The sequence below is a fragment of the Nycticebus coucang genome, chromosome 8, assembly GCF_027406575.1.
Source record: "Nycticebus coucang isolate mNycCou1 chromosome 8, mNycCou1.pri, whole genome shotgun sequence".
Lineage (NCBI taxonomy): Eukaryota > Metazoa > Chordata > Mammalia > Primates > Lorisidae > Nycticebus > Nycticebus coucang.
The window spans coordinates 82018881-82041757 of record NC_069787.1 but is presented as its reverse complement, the minus strand read 5'-3'; the positions used below and the strand labels follow the sequence as shown (position 1 = coordinate 82041757).

Sequence of the window (22877 nt, the reverse complement as noted above, 5' to 3'; positions counted from 1 at the left end):
AATCTAGCTATTTCTATCAATAAATCAGTGACTTTCAATTACAACAATAATGTGGTACAAAAATGCAAGACAAGATTGTAAGAGGGACTTTAGCTAACAAATGCAATCAGTGTAACCTGGTTTCTTGTACCCTCAATGAATCCTCAACAATAAAGAAAAAAAAATCCTTGCATCTTTCAGGAAATGTTCATTTTTTTGTTTTTATTTTTGTTGTTTTGAGATGAACCTCACTCTGTCACCCTGGGTAGAGTGCCATGGTATCATCATAGCTCACCTCAAACTCTTGGGTTCACACAATCCTCCTGCCTCAACCTACTGAGTAGCTGGGACTACGGATGTCTGCCACCAATGCCTGGTTCGTTTTCCCTATTTTTAGTAGAGGCAGGGTCTTGCTCTGGCTCAGGCTGGTCTCAAACTCCTGAGCTCAAGAAGTCCACACTCCTCGACCTCCCAAAGTGTTAAAATTACAGGTGTGAGCCACTATGCCCAGTCTGAAAATGTCAATATTAAATACCCTTTTCTCTGAGACCAGTTCTATCAGCTCATGCTCTAAATCTCTCAAAATGCTCCTCTGGCTTATAATACTTTTTTTTTTTTTTTTTTTTAAATAGGATCTCTCTCTGTTGCCTAGGCTGGAGTGGAGTGGCACTAATGAAGCTCACTGTAACCTCAACCTTGTAGGCTTAAGCAATCATCCCAGCTCAGCCTCCCAAGCAGCTGAGACTACAGGCCCACATCACTATAATTTTTTTATTTTTTGTTAAGGTGAGGTTTTGCTATGTTGTCCAAGGTGGTCTCAAACTCCAGGCCTAAAGCAATACTCCACCTCAATCTCCCAAAGTGCTAAAATTATAGGTGTGAGCCACAGCACTGTAGTTTTTAAATTAACCTTGTGACAAAACAAAGCTTACCTATTGGCTCTACATCACTCTCTGTATTCCCTTCTTTGGTGAAGACTTCAGCCAGGGGTTCCATCTGAGAAAGTGGTTTCGGTATATCAGCATTCATAGGCCCATTTTGTAATCGTTGTTTCAACAGAGAAACCTAAAAAATAAAAAAAGTACTTCATTCTTCAAAGAAAAATATCAAGAGAAACTACGGCACTACCTGTTGGGGGTTGGTTTCAGCATTCCCTGAAGATACCAAAATCCGTGTATGGTTGAGTGTCTTATATAAAATGGTATTGTAGTTGCATATAATCTACACAAATCTCCCATTTACTTTAAATCATCTCTAGGTTATGGGTAATACTTCATACAATAAAAATCCTATCTTTTAAATAGTGATTATACTGTATTTTTTAGGGAATAATACAGAGAAAATAGATGTTTAATACAGATGTGCTTTTTTCCCCCAGATATTTCTGATTTGCAATTGGTTGAATCCATGGAAGCAAAACCCATGGATATAGATGGCTTATTGTACTTTCTTTGAAACAGAAAGGGCACAGATTACATGATATTCTTTTTATGACAGAAAAAGGAAAATATCAAAACAAAAAGTTTATTCTCAATGCAGCTGATTTTTATATTTTCACAGGGAGTCAAAAGAAACAATAAATCAAAAGTATTCTTAAAATTCAAGAAAAGCACATAGTTTTTAAAATAAACCTTCCCCACTCCTCACCGAATCTGGAACATCTTAGATATTCCATCAAAAGTTATTTTTCTTTTTCCAAAAATTCCACATTTCTTCTTTTAGCCTTACCTGAGTTTGGAGAACACTGATATACTGATCTTTCTCCTCTAAAGATGCATCAAACTCCTCCTGGAGATGTTTCTTTGCTTGCTGGTCCATTTGGAGCTCCTAAAACATAAAAACATTTTATAGGTAGTTTTCACTATAAAACAAAAAACATGAAGTTTTCAAGTTTAAAAACATGATCAATCCAGACTTGCTTTTCTCTTAAGATAAGGCATTAGCAATGATAATTAAAAAATAATCCCGACTTGGCACCTGTAGCTCAAGTGCCTAAAGTGCCAGCCGCATACACCACAGCTGTCAGGTTCAAATCTAGCCCAAGCCTGCCAAACAATAACAACTACAACCAAAAAATAGCCAGGCATTGTGGCAGGTGCCTATAATCCCAGCTACTCGGGAGGCTGAGGCAAGAGAATTACTTGAGCCCAAGAGTTTGAAGTTGCTGGGACAAAGTGAGACTTTGTCTCAAAAAATAAATAAATAAATAAATATATATATATATAAAATACCATATTTTTACTATACCTTTCTATGCTAAGATTTAGATACATAATACCATTATATTACAACTGCCTACAGTACTCAGTTAAAATATGGTTAATTCCATTAACAGCCTTCTAGAGAGATTTCTTACCTAAAATCCTCTAATTTAATCAATCCCTCACTCATTTGCTAGAATTATCCTCAAACCATATTTTCAAGGACTTACAAGCTACTCCCTCTTCTTACATTGCTTCAAATTTATTAATTCTCAAAACATTGAGGCACTATCTGGAACTAAGTGTCCTCTATTCTTCCCCACACCCACAATGCCCCAGGATGTCTAGCACATTCTTCACTGTTCCTCCTATTACTGTCTCCTGGTCTGACTGCAGGCTTTACAGCAGTGCTCTCTAAATGCTGGTCATGGCTCGGTGCTTGTAGCTCAGTGAGTAGGGCACCAGCCACGTACACTGAGGCTGGTGGGTTCTAGCCCAGCCCAGGCCTGTTAAAACAGCGACAACTGCAACCAAAAAATAGCTAAGCATTGTGGCGGGCACCTGTAGTCCCAGCTACTTGGGAGGCTGAGGCAAGAGAATCACTTAAGCCCGAGAATTGGAGGTTGCTGTGAGCTGTGACACCACAGCACTCTACCAAGTGTGACATAGTGAGGCTCTGTCTCAAAATAATAAATAAATAAATGCTTTATTCATTTCAGAAGAAAATTTTCACAAATCTATGGTAAAATGAGAAACAGAAAGCCAATGTAGAGAGATTTCCTTAGATTTAAATTTCTTTCATTTAAGCAACTATACTTAATCCTGGGAAAATGTCCTTCCTAATTTTTTGGATAATAACTTTTTTCTTTTATGAAACAATGACAGAAAAGAATCTGAATCCTTATTCTCAATGCTTTACTTAGAAAAGTCAAAGTTAGCAGTCCTATGACAATTCTCCATTCCTCTACTTCCAAAGGGAACTGGCAGGTAGTATTTTAGTTTAGACAAACCAGAAATGCACAGTCTTACATAGACAAAGAGTTACAATTTTGTTTCCTCTCTACCACTTCAAAAGTGGTTGAAAATTATTCTAAGGTGTTAATCTAAAAGAAATTATACAAATTTTCATTAAGGAAGGATAACTAATTATTTGTGCCACTGAGGCCAACATTGGGTCTAAGAAAAATAAATTACCTTTGTTTTCAAAGTCATGTTTGGAATATTTTAACCTTAAAGTATTATTTGGAGATTGGGATAAATTATATAATCTCTCTTTTGTATCATCACAAAAGATCAGGTACTTGACTATATACATATATAATTTAAAAAATCTTGCAAGAAACTAGAAATCAAACATGATATTAATAAGAATAAAACTTCAGTAATGTATAATAATATAAGAAATTCCTATATAATTAATTCTGATGGTTAATTCAAGCAATAGTCTGTTATCAACAATAACAACAAAGAATATTCCATGGGGGCTTGGCGCCCATAGCACAGTGGTTATGGCGTCAGCCACATACACCAAGGCTGGCGGGTTTGAACCAGGCCGGGGCCAGCTAAACAATAATGGCAACTGCAACAAAAAAATAGCCAAGCATTGTGACAGAATATTCCATGGGACAATATGGCTGGTGTTGATGACATCAACCATCCAAGGTAGATAACTCTGCCCCTTTGTTTTTCTTCTTCTTTACCTCTTCCCATAATTATACTAGTTTTTTTCAATAACTATCTATAGATTTATTATTTTACTTGATCCTTTTAAACCTATTTGTACTTTCAAAATATACTATATATTTTAAACTGATAAATCACATAAATTATACACTGGTAGAAAACCTAAAATATTAAACTTACTTTGCCATAAAGTTAACGGTTTCAAACATTTCAAAATAACTCTGGTTTTGGTCATAAAGTAGCAAAACATAGCAAACCAAAACTCATACAGACCATTCACTACAAAAATAAGAAACAAGTTTCTTATGCTATAGAATTTGCTCAGGAGTTCAAGACCAGTCTGAGCAAAAGCACCACCCTGTCTCCAAAAATAGCCGGGCACTGTGGCACACACCTGAAGTCCCAGCTACCCAGGAGGCTGAGGCAAGACAATCACTTAAACCCAAGAGTTTGAGGTTGCTGTGAGCTATGATGCCACAGCACTCTACTTGGTGTGACAAAGTGAGACTCTGTCTCAAAAGATAAATAAATAAATAAAGCCAGGTGCAGTGGCTCACGTCTGTAATCCTAGCAATCTGGGAAGCTGAGGCAGGTAGATTACTGGAGCTCACTGAGTTCAAGACAAGCCTGAGCAAAAGTGAGACCCTATCTCTACTGAAAAAATAAATAAACGGGTGGAAAGAAAGCACCAATGAGCAGTAAATATGCATGTTGTTGGGATCTGCATAGGAGAAAGCAGAGGGAAGCAACCAGGTGTCAGATGGACCTCAGAACAAAAGAACCCTCAAAAGTCAACAGATAGGCTCGGTGCCCATAGCACAGTGGTTACAGCGCCAGCCACGTACACAAAGGCTGGAGGGTCCGAATCTGGCTCTGGCCAGCTAAAACAACAATGACAACTACAACAACAAAAAACAGCCAGGCATTGTGGCGGGTGCCTGTAGTCCCAGCTACTTGGGAGGCTGAGGTAAGAGAATCACTTAAGCCCAAGAGTTGGAGGTTGCTATGAGCTGTGACATCACAGCATTCTACCAAGAGCAACATAACGGGACTCATGTCTCAAAAAAAAGGTCCACAGATATTACAAAGGCAACAGGCTAATTTAAAACAGGGAGTCAAACCAGGAGTGGCCTTGCCTACTTTGACAGCAAATGGATATGCCTGGCCTACAGTAAGATATAAAGGAGCTGAAATAATCTGACCCCTATGAAAAATTACTGCCCCCAAATTACAATGCACATATATTTACTTTACTTTAGCAAAAATACAGGGTTACCATAAAATTTATGTGTTATGAACTTTATAGCCACTCTGTAGTATTGATTAGGAAAAACAAAAAGAAACTTAAAATACTTAACAGAAGAACCAATAGTTGATGGCAAACTGCCATCATGTCTACTGCTCATGTAGACAAATATTATTACTGCTAAGTAAGACATTCTTAATTTCATTAATTCCAGCAACATGTATTTTAGGAAGAACACACAAATAAAAACTATAATAATTAGGGTGGTGCCTATGGCTCAAAGGAGTAGGGCACTGGCCCCGTATGCCGGAGGTGGTGGGTTCAAACCCAGCCCCAGCCAAAAACTGCAAAAAAAAAAAAAAAAAAAACTATAATAATTAGGCTGGGAGAAGTGGCTCACTCCTATAAACCTAGCATTCTGGGAGGCCAAGGAGGGAGGGTCACTTAAGCTCAGGAGTTTGAGACTAGCCTAAGCAAGAGCCAGACCCCATCTCTATTAAAAATAGAAAAAATAGCAGGGGTTGTGGTGGGTACTTGTACTCCCAGCTACTCAGGAGGCTGAGGCAGGAAGAATCCTCAAACCCAAGAGTTTGAGGTTGCCACAAACTTGACTAATGCCTGAGGCACTCTAGCCTGAGGCAACAGAATGAGATGCTTTCTCGAAAAAAAAACAAAACAAAACAAAAATAAAAACAACAAAAAAACACAACTGTAAGAACTTATCTTATAGACTGGGCTAGTTAATTATTTTATAACCAATGAAGTGGAATAAAACTACCCTACCACATACAATAGTTCTAATAAATATATTTAATTACTATTTTAAAAAGATTAATCATTAATTCTTACCTCTCTTAATTCTCCAATTCTCCGCAGTGCTTTATCCTGACTCTGACTTAATATACCCTTTAATTAAAAAAAAAAAGCTAGTTAAATAACTATATGACATAGTAATTACAAGCAAGTAAAAAACTGGTTATTTTAAAAATATTACAATTGTTAATCCAAAAATAACCCAAGGATAGAAAAGACTGAAAGTGTTAAGAATGTGACCACATTGAAAATCTGTTAAAAGTTAAATCAAGCCAGATATAGTGGCTTATGCTTGTAATCCCAGCATTTGGAGAGGCTGAGGCAGGAGGATTACTTGAGGCCAGTAGTTCAAGATCAGCCTGGGCAACACTGCAAGACTCCATCTCTATGAAAAAAACCAAAATAAAGAAAAAAGAAAATGGCTGGGTATTGTGGCTCACATCTGTAGTCCAAGCTATTTGGGAGGCTGAAATAGAAGATTCGCTTGAGCTCCGGAGTTCAAAGTTATAGTGAACTTTGACTGCACCACTGCATTCAAGCCTGGGTTGCAGAGACTCTGTTTCTTAAAATAGGTAGATAAATAAATAACTGAATAAATAAATATTATTAAATCATGATGTTACAAACTGTTCTGTACCATGGCAAAAGTAGTGGTTACACAGTTTTATACATTTATTAAAATGCATAGACACTTAAACCAAAAAAAGTCAATTTTAATGTAGAATAATTTTAAAAATAAAAATTGTAAAAATTAAATCAAATCCCAAAAACAATTCATTTCACTGTAGCATATAATACATGGACTGTGTCAATTACCAGCCTGTTCTAAAGGCTTTTATGACCTACATTTCAAAGAAAAAAAAAGCCCAGGGAAAACTTGCAAAGAGAATATTAGAAGATTAAAGTGAGTAAAGATTAAAGATGAAATGAGGCCAGTTACAGTAGCTCATGCCTGTAATCCCAGCACTCTGGGAGGGCAAGAGTTTGAGACCAGCGTGAAGCAACAGTGAGACTCCTGTCTCTACTAAAAATAGAAAATTTAGCCAGGCCTGGTGGCACACTTGTGTAGTCCCAGCTACTTAGAAGGCTGAGGTAGGAGGATCACTGAGGTAGGAGTTTGAGGATGCAGTGACCTGCAATGAAGGTATTGCACTTCAGCACAAGCAACAACTTTGTCTCAAAAAAAAAAAAGAAAGAAAAAGATGGTGAAATGACTCACTCTTTCAGGTGGCGAGGGGAAGGAGGTGGTTCTTTTCTCACTAGTAAAGAAAATTAAACTTATGGTCTATGACAATCAAGTAACCATATGTTCTTGTACAACATAAATACACAAAAGAAGAAATGGATTAATCTGGAGTTTCCACTGTAACCACTAACAATGAAATAGGGATACAGCTCAGCAAGGACCTTCGCTTAGGACCAAGGGAGTGTAGATGGGTTGTGCTGGCAAGGCTTTGTAAGTGAATAACACTGAAACTTTGCATTTTTTCCCCCCTAAAAGGCATGAACATAGGTTTTGTTTGTTCAGTTTGTTTCAAATATAAATTTTTAAACACAAGAGGATGTTATGCTGAGAATGATGAAAAACTGTTAACACATGCTCTGGAGTCTGTCTGGTGCCAGGAAATAGATCTTGGCTCTCCTACCTACCTACCTCTTACATACTGTGCAACAATGAACAAATCTTTCTCCCTCAGTTTCTTCAGAGGAAAGGGGCAAAGACTGAATACACCAAAATGCTGGCACACAGTGCTCAATAAATGTTAGCTCATACAATAGCATTGGTAATAGTGTTAGCAGTACTTAAATGATTCTAATTTCATTGGATCTATAGAAAGGATATTTTCTATTTAATAAAGAGGTTTCTAGGCATGCACACATGGGTATGTATACATACACAAAAAAGAATACAAGTCATTGAATTTCATTTCTAATGCCTTTGCTATTTGGAACTATGAAACCTAATTCTTCACTGTTACTTAGTGTTACAACTACAAACATACATCTACAAATAAAAACCTAGAGATGATTGAAAGAAACACAAGCAAGGTGCTCACATAACTTAACACTTGCTGACTGGTCATGAGTTATCCAGTAACATGAATAGTTTCTACATAAAACTGCCAGTCAACAATGTGATGATATAGCAGCTGTTCCCTGAGTCATTTCTCCTAGTCTCAATTCCCAGTTATCCCAAATTCAGCCTATTTTATTCTTTCTACTCTCCTTATAGCTATTTATAATACAGAATCACTTAGCATCTCTAACATCTTAATACATTATTGACTGGCAATTTTGTGCAGAAACTATCCATGTTACTAGGTAACTTGTGACCAGTCAACAATGTGTTAAGAACACAGTAACCTTTTGAGAATAAATTTTTGGATAATGATAAGACAAACCAGTTAAATCAGAACTACTCTTCACTTCAATGAACCTCGTGTTTCAGAAAATATTATCAAATAAGCTAAAAATTCTATTTGTAACCATCTAATTTTTTATTACGGACAATGAGAACACTTAATCAGTAATAAATAACTGATATTATGATTCTGAACTCATTATATTCCAGACCAAAGCCAGGAAATTTTATGTTGTACTTAATGTAGATAATACTTATGGCAGATTAATTATTTTAAAATTATATACATGGGGAAATTAATTTTATTAAAACTCATCTAACAAATAACTTCTTGCTTATGTATATACAATTAGCTTCTTTAAACGGAACAAAATGCTAAACTGCTTGAAATTTTACTTTAAAAAGTAAGACTATGTTTTATTTTAAAACATAGCAAATTGATGATATCAAATGAATTGGAAATACCCATATTTCTCCTTAGTGCTGATGTATGAATTTTTACCTAGGATACCTGGTGGGAAATTTATGACCCCAAACAGGATGACACAGTGGGGCCAAGGTAGGGCATAGCTTCTTATCCCTACATGCTTAAGCAAGACCTTTATAAGCATTAGCCTCAGGAAATAGCTATCTTAAGTAGCATCATCCTGGAAGAGAGGATGCTTGGCTTGGACCCTGATATAATGATAAAAAACAGAGATGCCTCAGAGATGTCCTTATAAAGTAGAAGGAAAGCATAGAAGGTTAACTGGTTCTTTACAACTAACACAACCACTTATGAACTGAAACAGTAGGAAACATGTTTGAAAGAGGCAAACATGTCTTAAATTCAAACCTCTTACACATTATAGGTATATGTACATAACTCAAGGAAACTCACCTCTAATGGAGGTAAAATTTCCAGGATCTCTCATTTACCAAAACCTTCACTAATGATAAAATACTTTAATCATATAGAGAATTATTTAAAAGACAGGGTTAGAAATATCTTCCATTAAGGTCTTTTCTAATTCCAAAATTATGTATGGCTCGATAACACAGCCAATAAATCACTTACTTGTAACTTTTTCTTCTCTCTCTGAAGTGTCTGATAAGCTGTAACAAGCTAAAATAAAGTCACCAACAATATTAGTCATTCCTTATAAAGGAAAGGAGGCAAAACAAACAAAAAAAATAATGATTCCTAAATAAATATAATTATTCTAAATTGTGTTAAAACATCTCTTTATCAGTCAAAAAATAAACAAATTAGAAAAATCCTTTACATATAATTCAACCTATTATAATTAGAGGTAATAGTAAATACTAAATAACATAGGATATATATTTAAAAAGCAAAATGTAATTTGACCATAAGATATTAAAGTCTCTACATGACACATACTTCTTTAAATTTTAGTACTTAATTCATAGGTGGGGATTAAAGCATTTCGTAAAGGCAGGAAGTTACTCAATATGTAATCACTAAATCAGCAACAGCATTACCTTCTACCAGAAAGAGTTGTTAGGTCCCAGCCCAAATAACTAAATAAGATTTGGGGGAAGGAAGGTGGATAGTCAAGAGACTGCATTTTAATAAGCTCTCCAGGTGATGTTTTGCTTTAGGCTGTAATAGACAAAGTATTGATCTTCTGGCCATATGATCTATGACTATGGCTCAACAAAAATCTAAGGAAAAATCCCTAACCAACAGATAAAAACTGGTAATTTAAGTCCTAAACAGATATTTAATCATTTAACCTAAGTAGGATATTTAAAAGTTCTAGCACAAATGGATTAATTATGGATTAACAAATCTTTTTAAACCTATAAATTATATAACATTCCGCATCTGAAGGTTAAGCACATGGCTTCCTTGAATTATTTGGACCGTATTTTAGAAATGCTAGTGCTGTTCCAGAGACAGACTGTAGCTTTAAAAGGAAGCACCCCTCTATTGTGTTCCCAAATGCCACTACTGATGTCTTAACTCAAGAAATAGCAGCAATTGGGTGGCGCCTGTGGCTCAAGGAGTAGGGCGCTGGTCCCATATGCCGGAGGTGGTGGGTTCAAACCCAGCCCCGGCCAAAAAAAAAAAAAAAGAAATAGCAGCAATAAAAGGTGAGTCTAGCAACAGAGAAAAGAATATAAAAAACAAAATTCTGGACAGGCATTTCAGGAGGCTGGGTTAGGAGGATCACTTAAGAATAGGACTCAGAGGCTTGGCACCCATAGCATAGTGGTTACAGCGCCAGCCACATACACAGAGGCTGGTGGGTTCAAACCCAGCCCAGGCCAGCTAAACAACAACAACTGCAACAGAAAATAGCCTGGCATTGTGGCGGGCACCTATAGTCCCAGCTACTTGGGAAGCTGAAGCAAGAGAATTGCTTAAGTCCAAGAGTTGGAGATTGCTGTGAGCTATGTTGCCACAGCATTCAACCAAGGGCGACATAATAAGACTGTGTCTCCAAAAAAAAGAACAGGACTTTGAGACCAGCCTGTCTCTACAAAAATTCAAAAAAGTTAGCCACCTATAGGGGCATATGTCTATGTCTTACCTACTAAGACACAGGTTAGGGCAAGAAGACCCCCTGAGCCCAGAAGTTCAAGGCTGTAGTGAGCTATCATCATTCTAGTGCACTCCTGCCTAGGTGAAAGATTAAGACCCTATCCCAGGGGGGGAAAAAAAAAAGAAAGAAAGAAAAAAAAATCTGCCTAAGATTAGCGAATCATCCCCTTTTTATTACCTTAAGACCAAATAGGAAAATGGTACTCAAAATGCTGGGGTGGAAGAATTACCCAGGAATCAGATGTTATAGCACTATCTTCATCCTAGGTACCTATAGTAGAGAAGTAGAGTCAAAGGCTAAGGGCTCTTTTCATCCCTAGTAAGCCATCTGAATCTATCTGAGATGGCAAAGAATAGGAAAAACCACCTGAAAGACCTAGAATCAAATCCAGATGCTGCCAACTGCTGCCTGTGTAATCTTAACCAAGTTACCATGCAACTTAAGCAAGTTACTAAGCATCTCCAATCCCTTTTCTACAAAACAGAGCTAATTAACCTCTACTTCACAAGGATAACACAAAATTAAATTACATTATATATATAAAATACTTAGTGTCTGGCAAACTTAAATACAAATTATACTGCTGCCCCAGTGGCTTGTTAGGGATGAAAAGAGCCCTTAGCCTGTGGACTCCACCTTTATACTATAGATACCTAGGATAAAGAATACTATATTGCCACGAAGTTTGTGAAGTAAACAAACAAAAACATTCAAGACCATTATTAACCTTAATAGAAATAAAAAATAAAAGCAAAAAAAAAAAAATTTTTTTTTTTTTTTTTTGAGATACTCTTAGCCTGATATAATCGCCCTCAGTAGAGTTCTATGGCACCACAGCTCACAGCAACATCAAACTCTTGGGCTTAAGTAATTTTCTTGCCTCAGCCTCCCAAGTACCTGGGACTACAGGTGCCTGCCACAATGCCCAGATATTTTTTTCTTGCAGTTGTCATTGTCGTTTAGCTGGCCTGGGCTGGGTTCAAACCCGCCAGCCTGGGTGTTTGTGGCTAGCGCTGTAACCACTGTGCTACGGGCACCAAGCCAAAAGCAAAAATTTTTAAAATAAAAAGTTGCTTTATTCTATAAGTGCCTGATTCTATAATGGTTTTAATGCTCTGTTTATATCTCTGAGTCCCAGCCTGATAATTCCTTCCTATTTTGTTAGTACTGTATAGTTTTAAAAAAATATTTTATATATTTCATCAAAGTTTTTGTTTTGTTTTGAGCTACTATTGACATAATTGGAAACAGAAGTTATGGCTAATTTCATATACCAACTCTGAACTTTAGTATTCATTAATTAAAATTAACTATAATGCTAATTTACAAACCATAAGACAATAATTTAAGACAAATAAACAAAAGGCCATGGACAACTTACTCCAGAAAGAATATCCTAAGGAAGAATTGTTTTAACTGCCTAGGACAGAGAAGGGATTAAGGGAGGGCAACTAATAAAATTCAGTCTGAAAGGAAGAACCTGAAGGACCACAAAGAGAAACAGAACAGTACTACTTTCCTTCCTTTCACCAAACAGGCAGTGTCACTGAAGGGGTTTGGCAGTTAAAAGATTCATTTGAGGAAATAAGCTTAAATGTAGGTACAATGAGGATAACCCATCAGATAATCAAGCTTCCTAAAACATAACTGGAGTGAATAATAATAAGAATCTAGTTGGCATTACTTAGAGATGAATAAATGAGGGGATGTGAGGAAGAAAGAGGATGAATTCTGCACTGGGTGTCCATCCAAGTGACCTTGGAGAGAGAGGCTAAGAGGAGCGATGGGCCTAGACTGCGAGAATCAGAACACTACAGACAATAATCTCCTCCAAAATTTTACCAAGTGTTTTGCCAAACAGCTCTGTACCATTGAAAGTCTGAATACTGTTTTGTCATAGACTACCAAATATATAGAGTAACCAAATATATAGAGAATCAACACTAGCCAGACACAGGAATAAAAACAATACAGTAATATGAGAGAACAGGGGAAGAAATGTTTGTAAAGGCAAAAAGGTCATACTTTTACCTCAGCATATTTTCCTCTGTAGTTACTTAAGCTTCGTTCCATTCTTCGCATACGCTGAATCAACTGTTCTTTATTGAGACTGTCTGAATTTCCTTGAAAGTCTTCAGCCTCACTATCCATATCAGAGGGTGGGTCAAAGGTGGCAGCAGAAAAGTCGAGGTCAAGTCGATTCAGGGACTCTCTGGAAGATGTTCGTACCAAAGATTCTTTAGAAGAAGATCGGAATAGAGATTCCTTTATCGGACTTAGAAACAAAGACTCCATGGAAGGTACCCGGAGCTGGATCTTCTGTGCAAAAGATTGTGTGTCACCTGACTGCAAGCAAAACCAAACAGAATATGTGGGTTAAATATGCTCATTTAGATGTTCATTATCCCCTTTTACCAGCAATAACCTATTGGGAGCTCTAACAAATTTATATTCCTGACATTTTTACTAATATATCATTTCCTGAGAAAGAGAAGACACCTGGTTGTTTCTGAAAAAGCACTGGACCTGAAGTCAGAAGACAAAGATGTAAGACCCAGGTCTGTCATCCAGAGGTAAAATGACCTTCACTAAGTCACATTCCTTCAGTGTGCACATCCATAAAAAAGAAAGAAGCCATACTTTCCCAGTTGACCTCACAGATGTGTTGTGAGGATCCATCCACTTAACTATAAGATCCTTGAAAGCAGGGACCATCTGTGTCCATCATCTATATCACCCGTCTTTATCCAAAGCCTACTGTGAAATGTGGAGTCCATGACAGAACTTAAATGGCCTATATCTAGACAATCTTTACGGAGCTGATGATTTCTGTTCTGATCATTCTTCTCAACAAAAAATGGGAATGGGGGCAGGAGGAGGGTAATATGTAATGAGGCCACTTTGTTTAATAAAAGGAATGTGTGTAGAATTGACTAGTGAAATCTAACTCTGTTCTACTTACTATTCCATCTACCGGAAATAAAATAAGCATTAACAGGGGCCAGGCTCAGAAGTTGATGCCTGTAATCCTAGCACTCTGGCAGGTTGAGGTGGGAGGATCCTTTGAACTCAGGAATTCAAGAACAGCCTCACCAAGAACAAGACCTGACTCTACTAAAAATAGAAAAGTTAGCTGGGCATTGTGGTGGACACCTGTACTCCCAACTACTCAGGAGGCTGAGGTAAGCGGACTGCTCAAACTCAGAAGTTTGAGGTTGCTGTGAGCTAGGCTGATGCCATGGTACTCTAACCTGGATAACAGGGTGAGACTCTGACTCGAAAGAAAAAAACAAAACCACATTATCTTATGTATACAACATATGTTATTTTAGAAATCATGAAAAAGTATTAGTACATATTTGATAACATTCAAAAAGAAAAGAGAAAAAAATGACAACTTACAACCATAAGAAGACTTCTACAATAGTGTGCCTGGTAGTTTGTTTAGTTTTCTTTTCTATTTTTTTTTTTTTTTTTTTGAGACAGAACCTCAAGCTGTCGCCCTAGGTAGAGTGCAGTGGCATCACAGCTCACAGCAACCTCCAACTCCTGAACTAAAGCGATTATCTTGCCTCAGCCTCCCAAGTAGCTGGGACTATAGGCACCGGCCACAACACCTGGCTATTTTTTGGTTATAGCTGTCGTTGTTTGGCAGGCCCAGGCTGGATTCGAACCCGCCAGCTCTGGTATATGTGGCTGGCGCCTTAGCCGCTAGAGCTACAGGCACCAAGCCTTCTTTTCTTTTTAAGATATGAGTTCTCATTTGTTTATTTTTGTTATTGTTGCAATTGCCATGGCAGTCTTCTTCATGAAGTCTTTCCCCAGGCCAATATCTTCCAGTGTTTTTCCTATGCTTTCTTTGAGGATTTTTATTGTTTCATGCCTTAAATTTAAGTCTTTTATCCATTTTGAATCAATTTTTGTGAGTGGGGAAAGGTGTGGGTCCAGTTTCAGTCTTTTACATGTAGACATCCAGTTCTCCCAACACCATTTATTGAATAGGGAGTCTTTCCCCCAAGGTATGTTCTTGTTTGGTTTATCGAAGATTAGGTGGTTGTAAGATGTTAGTTTCATTTCGTGGTTTTCAATTCGATTCCAAGTGTCTATGTCTCTGTTTTTGTGCCAGTACTATGCTGTCTTGACCACTATGGCTTTGTAGTACACACTAAAATCTGGTATGCTGATGCCCCAGCTTTATTTTTATTATGAAGAAGTGCCTTAGCTATACGGGGTTTTTTCCGGTTCCATACAAAACGCAGAATCATTTTCTCCAAATCTTGAAAGTACAATTTTGGTATTTTGATAGGAATGGCATTGAACAGGTAGATTGCTTTGGGAAGTATAGACATTTTAACAATGTTGATTCTTCCCATCCATGAGCATGGTATGTTCCTCCATTTGTTAATATCCTCTGCTATTTCCTTTCTGAGGATTTCATAGTTTTCGTTATAGAGGTCCTTCACCTCCTTCATTAGGTATATTTCTAGGTACTTCATTTTCTTTGAAACTACAGTGAAGGGAGTTGTGTCCCTAATTAGCTTCTCATCTTGACTGTTATTGGTGTATACAAAGGCTACTGACTTGTGGACAGTGATTTTATATCCTGAAACATTACTGTATTTTTTGATGACTTCTAGGAGTCTTGGGGTTGAGTCTTTGGGGTTCTCTGAGTATAAGATCATGTCGTCAGCAAAGAGGGAGAGTTTGACCTCTTCTGCTCCCATTTGGATTCCCTTTATTTCCTTGTCTTGCCTAATTGTATTGGCTAGAACTTCCAGCACTATGTTGAATAGTAACGGTGACAGTTGTAAGAGGAAAAGCTTTCAGTTTTACTCCATTCAGTAAAATAATAGCTGTGGGTTTGTCATAGACAGCTTCAATCAGTTTTAGAAATGTGCCACCTATGCCTATACTCTTCAGTGTTCTAATTAGAAAAGGATGCTGGATTTTATCAAATGCTTTTTCTGCATCTATTGAGAGGATCATGTGATCAAAGCTTCTGTACAGCTAAGGAGACAATAACCAAAGCAAAGAGACAACCTACACAATGGGAAAGAATATTTGCATATTTTCAATCAGACAAAAGCTTGATAACCAGGATCTATAGAGAACTCAAATTAATCCACATGAAAAAAGCCAACAATCCCATTTATCAATGGGCAAGAGACACGAATAGAACTTTCTCTAAAGATGACAGACAAATGGCTAACAAACACATGAAAAAATGTTCATCATCTCTATATATTAGAGAAATGCAAATCAAAACAACCCTGAGATATCATCTAACCCCAGTGAGAATGGCCCACATCACAAAAGCTCAAAACTGCAGATGCTGGCGTGGATGTGGAGAGAAGGGAACACTTTTACACTGCTGGTGGGACTGCAAACTAGTACAACCTTTCTGGAAGGAAGTATGGAGAAACCTCAAAGCACTCAAGCTAGACCTCCCATTTGATCCTGCAATCCCATTACTGGGCATCTACCCAGAAGGAAAAAAATCCTTTTATCATAAGGACACTTGTACTAGACTGTTTATTGCAGCTCAATTTACAATCGCCAAAATGTGGAAACAGCCTAAATGCCAACCCAGGAATGGATTAACAAGCTGTGGTATATGTACACCATGGAATACTATTCAGCTATTTAAAAAAATGGAGACTTTACATCCTTCGTATTAACCTGGATGGAAGTGGAAGACATTATTCTTAGTAAAGCATCCCAAGAATGGAGAAGCATGAATCCTATGTACTCAATTTTTATATGAGGACAATTAATGACAATTAAGGTTAATGGGGGGGGGCAGAAAGAGGGACGGAGGGAGGGGGTGCGGTCTTGGTGTGTGTCACACTTTATTGGGGCAAGACATGATTGCAAGAGGGACTTTACCTAACAATTGCAATCAGTGTAACCTGGCTTATTGTACCTTCAATGAATCCCCAACAATAAAAAATAAATAAATAAATAAATAAAATAAAATAAAAAAAGATGAGTTCTCACTCTGTCAATCAGGCTGGAGTACAGTGGCATGGTCATAATTCACTATAGCCTCAAATTCCTGTGTTTAAGCCATCTCCTTGCCTTAGCCTCCTGAGTACTGGGATTATAGGCACGCACCACCATGTCCAGCTTGCCTAGTAGTTTTATTCATAATAGCCAAAAAGTGAAAACAGCCCAGATGCCCATGAACAAGTGAATAGGTACACAAACTGCAGAATATTCATTCAAAGGAACACCACTAAGCAATAAAGAAGGAACAAACTACTGAATATTATAACATGAATGTTATCTCAAAACTACGATGCTGAATGACAGAAGTATTCTACAAAACAGTATATGCCCTATGATGCCACTTAAAGTTCTACAGTATCATGCAAAACTAATCTGTGATAAGACAAAAAAAATTACTAGTGATTGCCTTTGGGAGAAAGGACCATGAGGGACTGTCCTGAGGGTGTTGGTAATGTTCTAAATCTCTCCATCAGTTTGCCTTATGTGTTTGGCATGTATATATTTGTCAAAACATGGTCAGGTTAAGGTTTATATGTTTCACTGTACATAAATTTTACCTTAAGAAAGAAAATACAAATATTGACCTCTGGTTAATGATACATAGGCTGAAATATAGGGGGAATATATACTGTTGCTTGCAACTTATTTTGAAACGCATGAAAAAAGTTAAGATGGATTAAAGGAAGGATAGAAGAAAGGACAGATGGACAGATCTGTGATAAAGCAAGTACAATAAAGTATCAATGGTAGAATATAGATGGTAAGTATCTGTAAAGTTCTTCAACATTTTGTATATTTAAAATTTTTCATAATAAACTGTTGGAAACGAAAAAAAAAGAGGTCAGGAATGGTGACTAATGCCTGTAATCCTAGCACTCTGGGAGGCAAAGGTAGAAGGATCACTTCAGACCAGGAGTATGAGACAAGCCTGAGCAAGACCAGGGAAGTACACTTACCCCTCATATGTCATTAACTAGAGGTCAATATTTGTATTTTCTTTCTTGAAGTAAAATTTTTCTATTTTTAGTAGAGTAAGGGTCTGACTCTTGCTCAGAATTTTTCTGAGTGTGGTGGCATGCACCTGAGTAGTCCCAGCTACTCAAGAAGTGGAGGCAGGAAGATCACTGGAGCCTAGGAGTTCAAGGGTGCCAGCCCCATATGCCGGAGGTGGCGGGTTCAAACCCAGCCCCGGCCAAAAACTGCAAAAAAAATAAATAAATAACAAAGGAAAGGGAATTAAAGAGGGAGAAGAAGAGACAGGGGAGGGAGGGAGAGAGGCAGGAGAGGGGAAGGGAAGAGAGAGGAGGGAAGGGAAGGAGTACTATTCAGAAAATAGCAACAAAATACTCAAAATTCAATTGTATACTTCCTTATATTAAAAATTCATAAATTTAAAAAAAAAGAATTTTCCCCATAATAAAAACAATATATGAAAGAGACCATTTAAATGCCTACGTTTTACTTTATTCACCTTAATAAAATTCAGTTCTCATTTTATTTTAACAGCATATAAATTCAAATGAGGCAATACACTGCAAAAAATTATAGATGGACAGAGTGTTATTTTGTGTCTACCTGTAATTCCATAATACTGTCAATAACTAGTCACTTCCCCTTGGCCAAATAATTTAGATTTCTTGCCTGATTTTTCATCTGTACAATAAAAGGATAATACTAAATCCTAGATCCCTCCAAAACCCTTAAATACTAAAACTATGATCCAATTAAATTATTTTACAGCTTATCAGATAAAGAAGAATGCTCAAATATATCAACTGTTTTGTAAAATATATTTTTCTCTATTACAAGGTGACATACACAAGTTATTTTCAAATATTGGAGGCTTTCATAAGCCTGTTTGAAATAATACATTCCTTTGGAAACAAATGAATAAATAAATCATTCTGAGTAACTGAATTTTATGAACTGTGTTAGAAAACACTTTAGAAGTTAATTGTTTTTAACATAATTTTCCTGAAATACATAGACACTTTCTGATGGGAAATCCAGACATACACACTTTTGCCTATACTTTGCCTTTTGAAAAGAAGGTGGGGTAGGGAGGGAGTAAAAAGAAAAAAAAAAAGACAATAAATAACCCTTCTTTAATGACACTACTGCAATAATTATTACATTGTATGCCAAATCAATTGATTTAACACAAGTTAAATATCCTTTATCTGAAATGTTTGGAACCATAAATATTTCAGATTCCAGATTGTCTTCAGATGATTATGGAATATTTGCATATACATAATGAGATAACTTGGGGTTGGGACTGAAGACTAAACACAAAATTCATTTATGTTTCATATATACCTTATACACACAACCTGAAGGTAATTTTATACATTTTTTTATAATTTTGTACATGAAACAAAGTTTGTGTACAATGAACCATCAGAAATCAAAGGTTTTACTATCTCAGCTATCCATGTAGATAATCTTTGGTTTGCTAGCATCACCATAACTCCTACCTCTAAATTTATATGCTACTAATAAGCAATCATTTTCTTACACTAATTCACACATAAGTACTTAACAATAAAAAATATGACATACTATTAATACAGTGAAAAAATAATGAGTTCAAGGTAACTAAACAGCACAGCAGCATCGCCAGAATATCCACATCAACTGTTAAACAGCAATTCCACTGCTGGGAAGGTTCTCAAGGAAGAAAAAAAGAAGACAGCAACAAAAACAACACTAAGCTTTAATCTCCACCTACAATGCTGTGTTTTGATTAAACGGCTATTATATTCTGTATTTTCTTTTTCTAGTTATGAAGAAACATCAAGAGCAGTAAGGGCCAGAAGTGGGTTATCTACCGATGAGGAGGCATTCTGCCAAATGGCTTAAATGTTTTCTCCTTACTAGTAGTCAGTGCATATTTGTATTTTAAAAAAAAAGAAAAAAACGAAAAGAAAATGTTTCCTCCAGGACTATCTGCCTCAATGACAATGCTTTCTTTGTGTCTTAGAAGTTACTTTTTGATTTTATAAACTGACAGAATTTCTTGTTCTGTCAAGAACCACACTGCTTTAGTCCTTCAATAAGCCCATCATACATTTTACCATATTGCCTATAGGCACTTTTTCTGCAGTGATAACAATGTCATTTTCATTGTCACTATTATCATGATCAAGGTTGATTCAGCTACTTTGATGTCGGTCAATGAAAGAACAACTAGATTCTCATTATTGATGTTAAAATTCAATATCTACTTCTTTCAACTTACTGAGAATTCTGAAGATATATATTTTTTGCCTAGGCACAGTGGCTCACTCTAGGAGGCTAGGGCATGTGGACTGCTTGAGCTCAGGAGTTCAGACCAGCCCAAGCAAGAGTGAAACCCTGTCTCTACTAAAAATAGAAAACCCGAGGCAAGAGGATCGTGTGACCCCAAGAGTTTGAGGTTGCCATGAGCTATGATGATGCCATGGCACTCTACCCAGGGTGACAGAGTGAGACTTTTCTCAAAAAAAAAAAGAAAGAAAGAAAAAGATAGGTCAGACATCACTTTTTTTTTTTTTTTACTTGACATATGGAATCCTTAGTCACTACCTTGTTCATTATCACTAAACATAATCACATGCCAGAGGTTAGGCATGCACAACTGTTTTCAGTCACTGTATTCCAAACGTTGGCAATAGTTTCCTTCATGCTAAACTCCCTTTAAAATCTTCCCTCAGGCTTGGCGCCTTGTAGCACAGTGGTTACACAGCCAGCCACATACACCTAAGGTGGTGGGTTCGAACCCGGCCCAGGCCAGCTAAACAACAAAACTGCAACAAAAAATAGCCGGGCATTGTGGTGACCGCCTGTAGCCCCAGCTACTTGGGAGGCTGAGGCAAGAGAATTGCTTCAGCCCAAGAGTTTGAGGTTGCTGTGAGCTGTAACGCCATAGCACTCTATCGAGAGCGACATGTCTCAAAAAAAAAAAACCTTTCCTCAAAGGAAACAAAGGAAAAATACTTTGATAACACGGAAGTGAAATAACTTTCAACTACTATTATATCCAAACAGTGGACATATTATACCCAGTTTGCCACAGTGAACATGACAGGCCCCTGGTTTTACCCACACTGAGCCTTCTGTAGTTCTCTAGCAGAGACTTGGTGTCTCAGAGCCTGTACCTTTCCTTAGAGGCCTTTCCATCTATCTACCTGGAGTGGTGCATCATGGTCTGTGTGCCTTTGAGCTTCCACTCATTCTTCAACGTGCTGCAGCAATCTCTTCTTCCCTGCAGCCTTCTAATACCCATCTGAGCACAGGTATCAGACCCTTCTCTGAGCCACTCCAAGTCTTATTAATGCATTTATCTCACTGAATTTCACTGAAATGTGGAGACATCTGTCTGCACTCCTGCTCAGAAGTTAGCTACTGACTGTAGAGTAATTGAATTGAATACATTTGGTCTTACTTCAAAAAAATAAAAATTATATCAAATAAGATAAAACAAAACAAACAAATAAAATTTAACTTAATTTTAAAAACCCTTCCCTTTAAAATTTTCACTGCTGCTATTTTCACTGCCATAAGCATGCTATTCAAAACTATGTTTTTATAGGCTCAGTGCCTGTGGCTCAGTGGCTAGGGCACCAGCCACATACACCAGAGCTCGCGGGTTCGAACCCAGCCCAGGCCTGCCAAAACAACGACAACTACAGCAACAACAAAAAAGCTACTGGGAGGCTAAGGCAAGAGAATCACTGAAGCCCAAGAGTTTGAGGTTGCTGTGAGCTGTGACACCACAGCACTCTACCAAGGATATCATAGTGAGATTCTATCTCAAAAAAAAAAAAAAATGTTTTTATAGTTATTCTTCATTGATCTAAGGATATCCTGGTTACATGGCTGAATCAGTGAAGTCACATTTGGGGGAAAGTACATGGCACAAACATAATTTTTGATGATAATTTCACCTAGGACATGAGAAGAAGTTATCAAGGAAGACATAAAATTTTGTAGCTGTCATCCAGTCCAGCTTCCCTAGAGTAAGCATGAACCACTGGTACAACATATTTGTAAAACCAATCAGAAAATACGTCCCTGGTGAGCCATGCCTTTCTGTTAACATGTTGGACTGGTAAGCAATTTACTCCCTGAAAACAGCAAGAACTCAAGCTTTTGCAGATCACATCAAATATACACTTTTGTCTACCTGCTGTATTAGCACATCCTAGCACAATTACTCTGTCCTTAGTATCTTTAATTCCTATGGGGCTTGCTCATCAGCTATAATCAGTATTATTCTAGGGGAATAAAGCCAGAAAAAAGTTTCATCATCACTACAGACTTGTTATGGCATATTTTCATTAGCAGTGACCTTGGCAAACTCATTAATTAATTTCTCCATTGTTTCATGATCAGCAGATGCTTTATCACTGAAAAATCTTTAAAAAAATTAATATTCCATCTTTCTCAAATTTCTGCAACCAGCCTCTTGAATAGTCATAGTTTCCTTCAATTTTTAGTTCATAGTGACAAAAAAATTGCTTATTTCATGCCATATTTAAGAGTCCTGTGTTCACTGCAACACTGACAGATCCACATTTCAATACATCATTGAGATCCTCATTTTTAGACTTACAATTCGCATGCAATGTTTTCTAATTTTAATTAACTTCTGTTTATCATTTTTGCATAGAACTTCAACAGGAAGAAGAAGAAGAAAGAAGAAAGAAGGGAGAGGAGGAGGGGGAGGAGGAGGAGGAGGAGGAAGAGGAGGAGGAAGAGGAGGAGAAGGAGAAGGAGAAGAAGAAGAAGGCGATTAGGTGCAGTGGCTCATGCCTATAATCCTAGCACTCTGGAAAGCCGAGGCGGGTGGATCGCCTAAGCTTAGGAGTTTGAGACTAGCCTGAGGAAGAGCGATATTTGGTCTCTACTAAAATAAGAAAAACTTAGCTGGGCATTGTACTGAGCATCTACAGTTCCAGCTACTCGGGAGGCTAAGACAAGAGGATCACTTGAGCCCAAAAGTTTGAGGAAGGTTGCTGTGAGTTATGACACCATGGCACTCAACCCCA

The 22877-nt window shown here is 37.2% G+C and overlaps 1 protein-coding gene across 7 annotated transcripts in view; it reads right to left on the bottom strand.

Moving 5' to 3' along the window:
* The window catches only part of GOLGA4 (golgin A4), a 126987-nt gene that overhangs the window by 67592 nt on the left and 36518 nt on the right, over positions 1-22877 (bottom strand). For all 7 annotated transcript variants that reach the window (XM_053599250.1, XM_053599252.1, XM_053599253.1 and 4 more), the window contains 5 exons: positions 12868-13182; positions 9342-9389; positions 5959-6015; positions 1708-1806; positions 912-1044 (listed from right to left, as the gene is read on the bottom strand). In XM_053599250.1, the coding sequence (XP_053455225.1) occupies positions 912-1044; positions 1708-1806; positions 5959-6015; positions 9342-9389; positions 12868-13182 (652 nt within the window). The remainder of the gene's footprint in view (positions 1-911; positions 1045-1707; positions 1807-5958; positions 6016-9341; positions 9390-12867; positions 13183-22877) is intronic.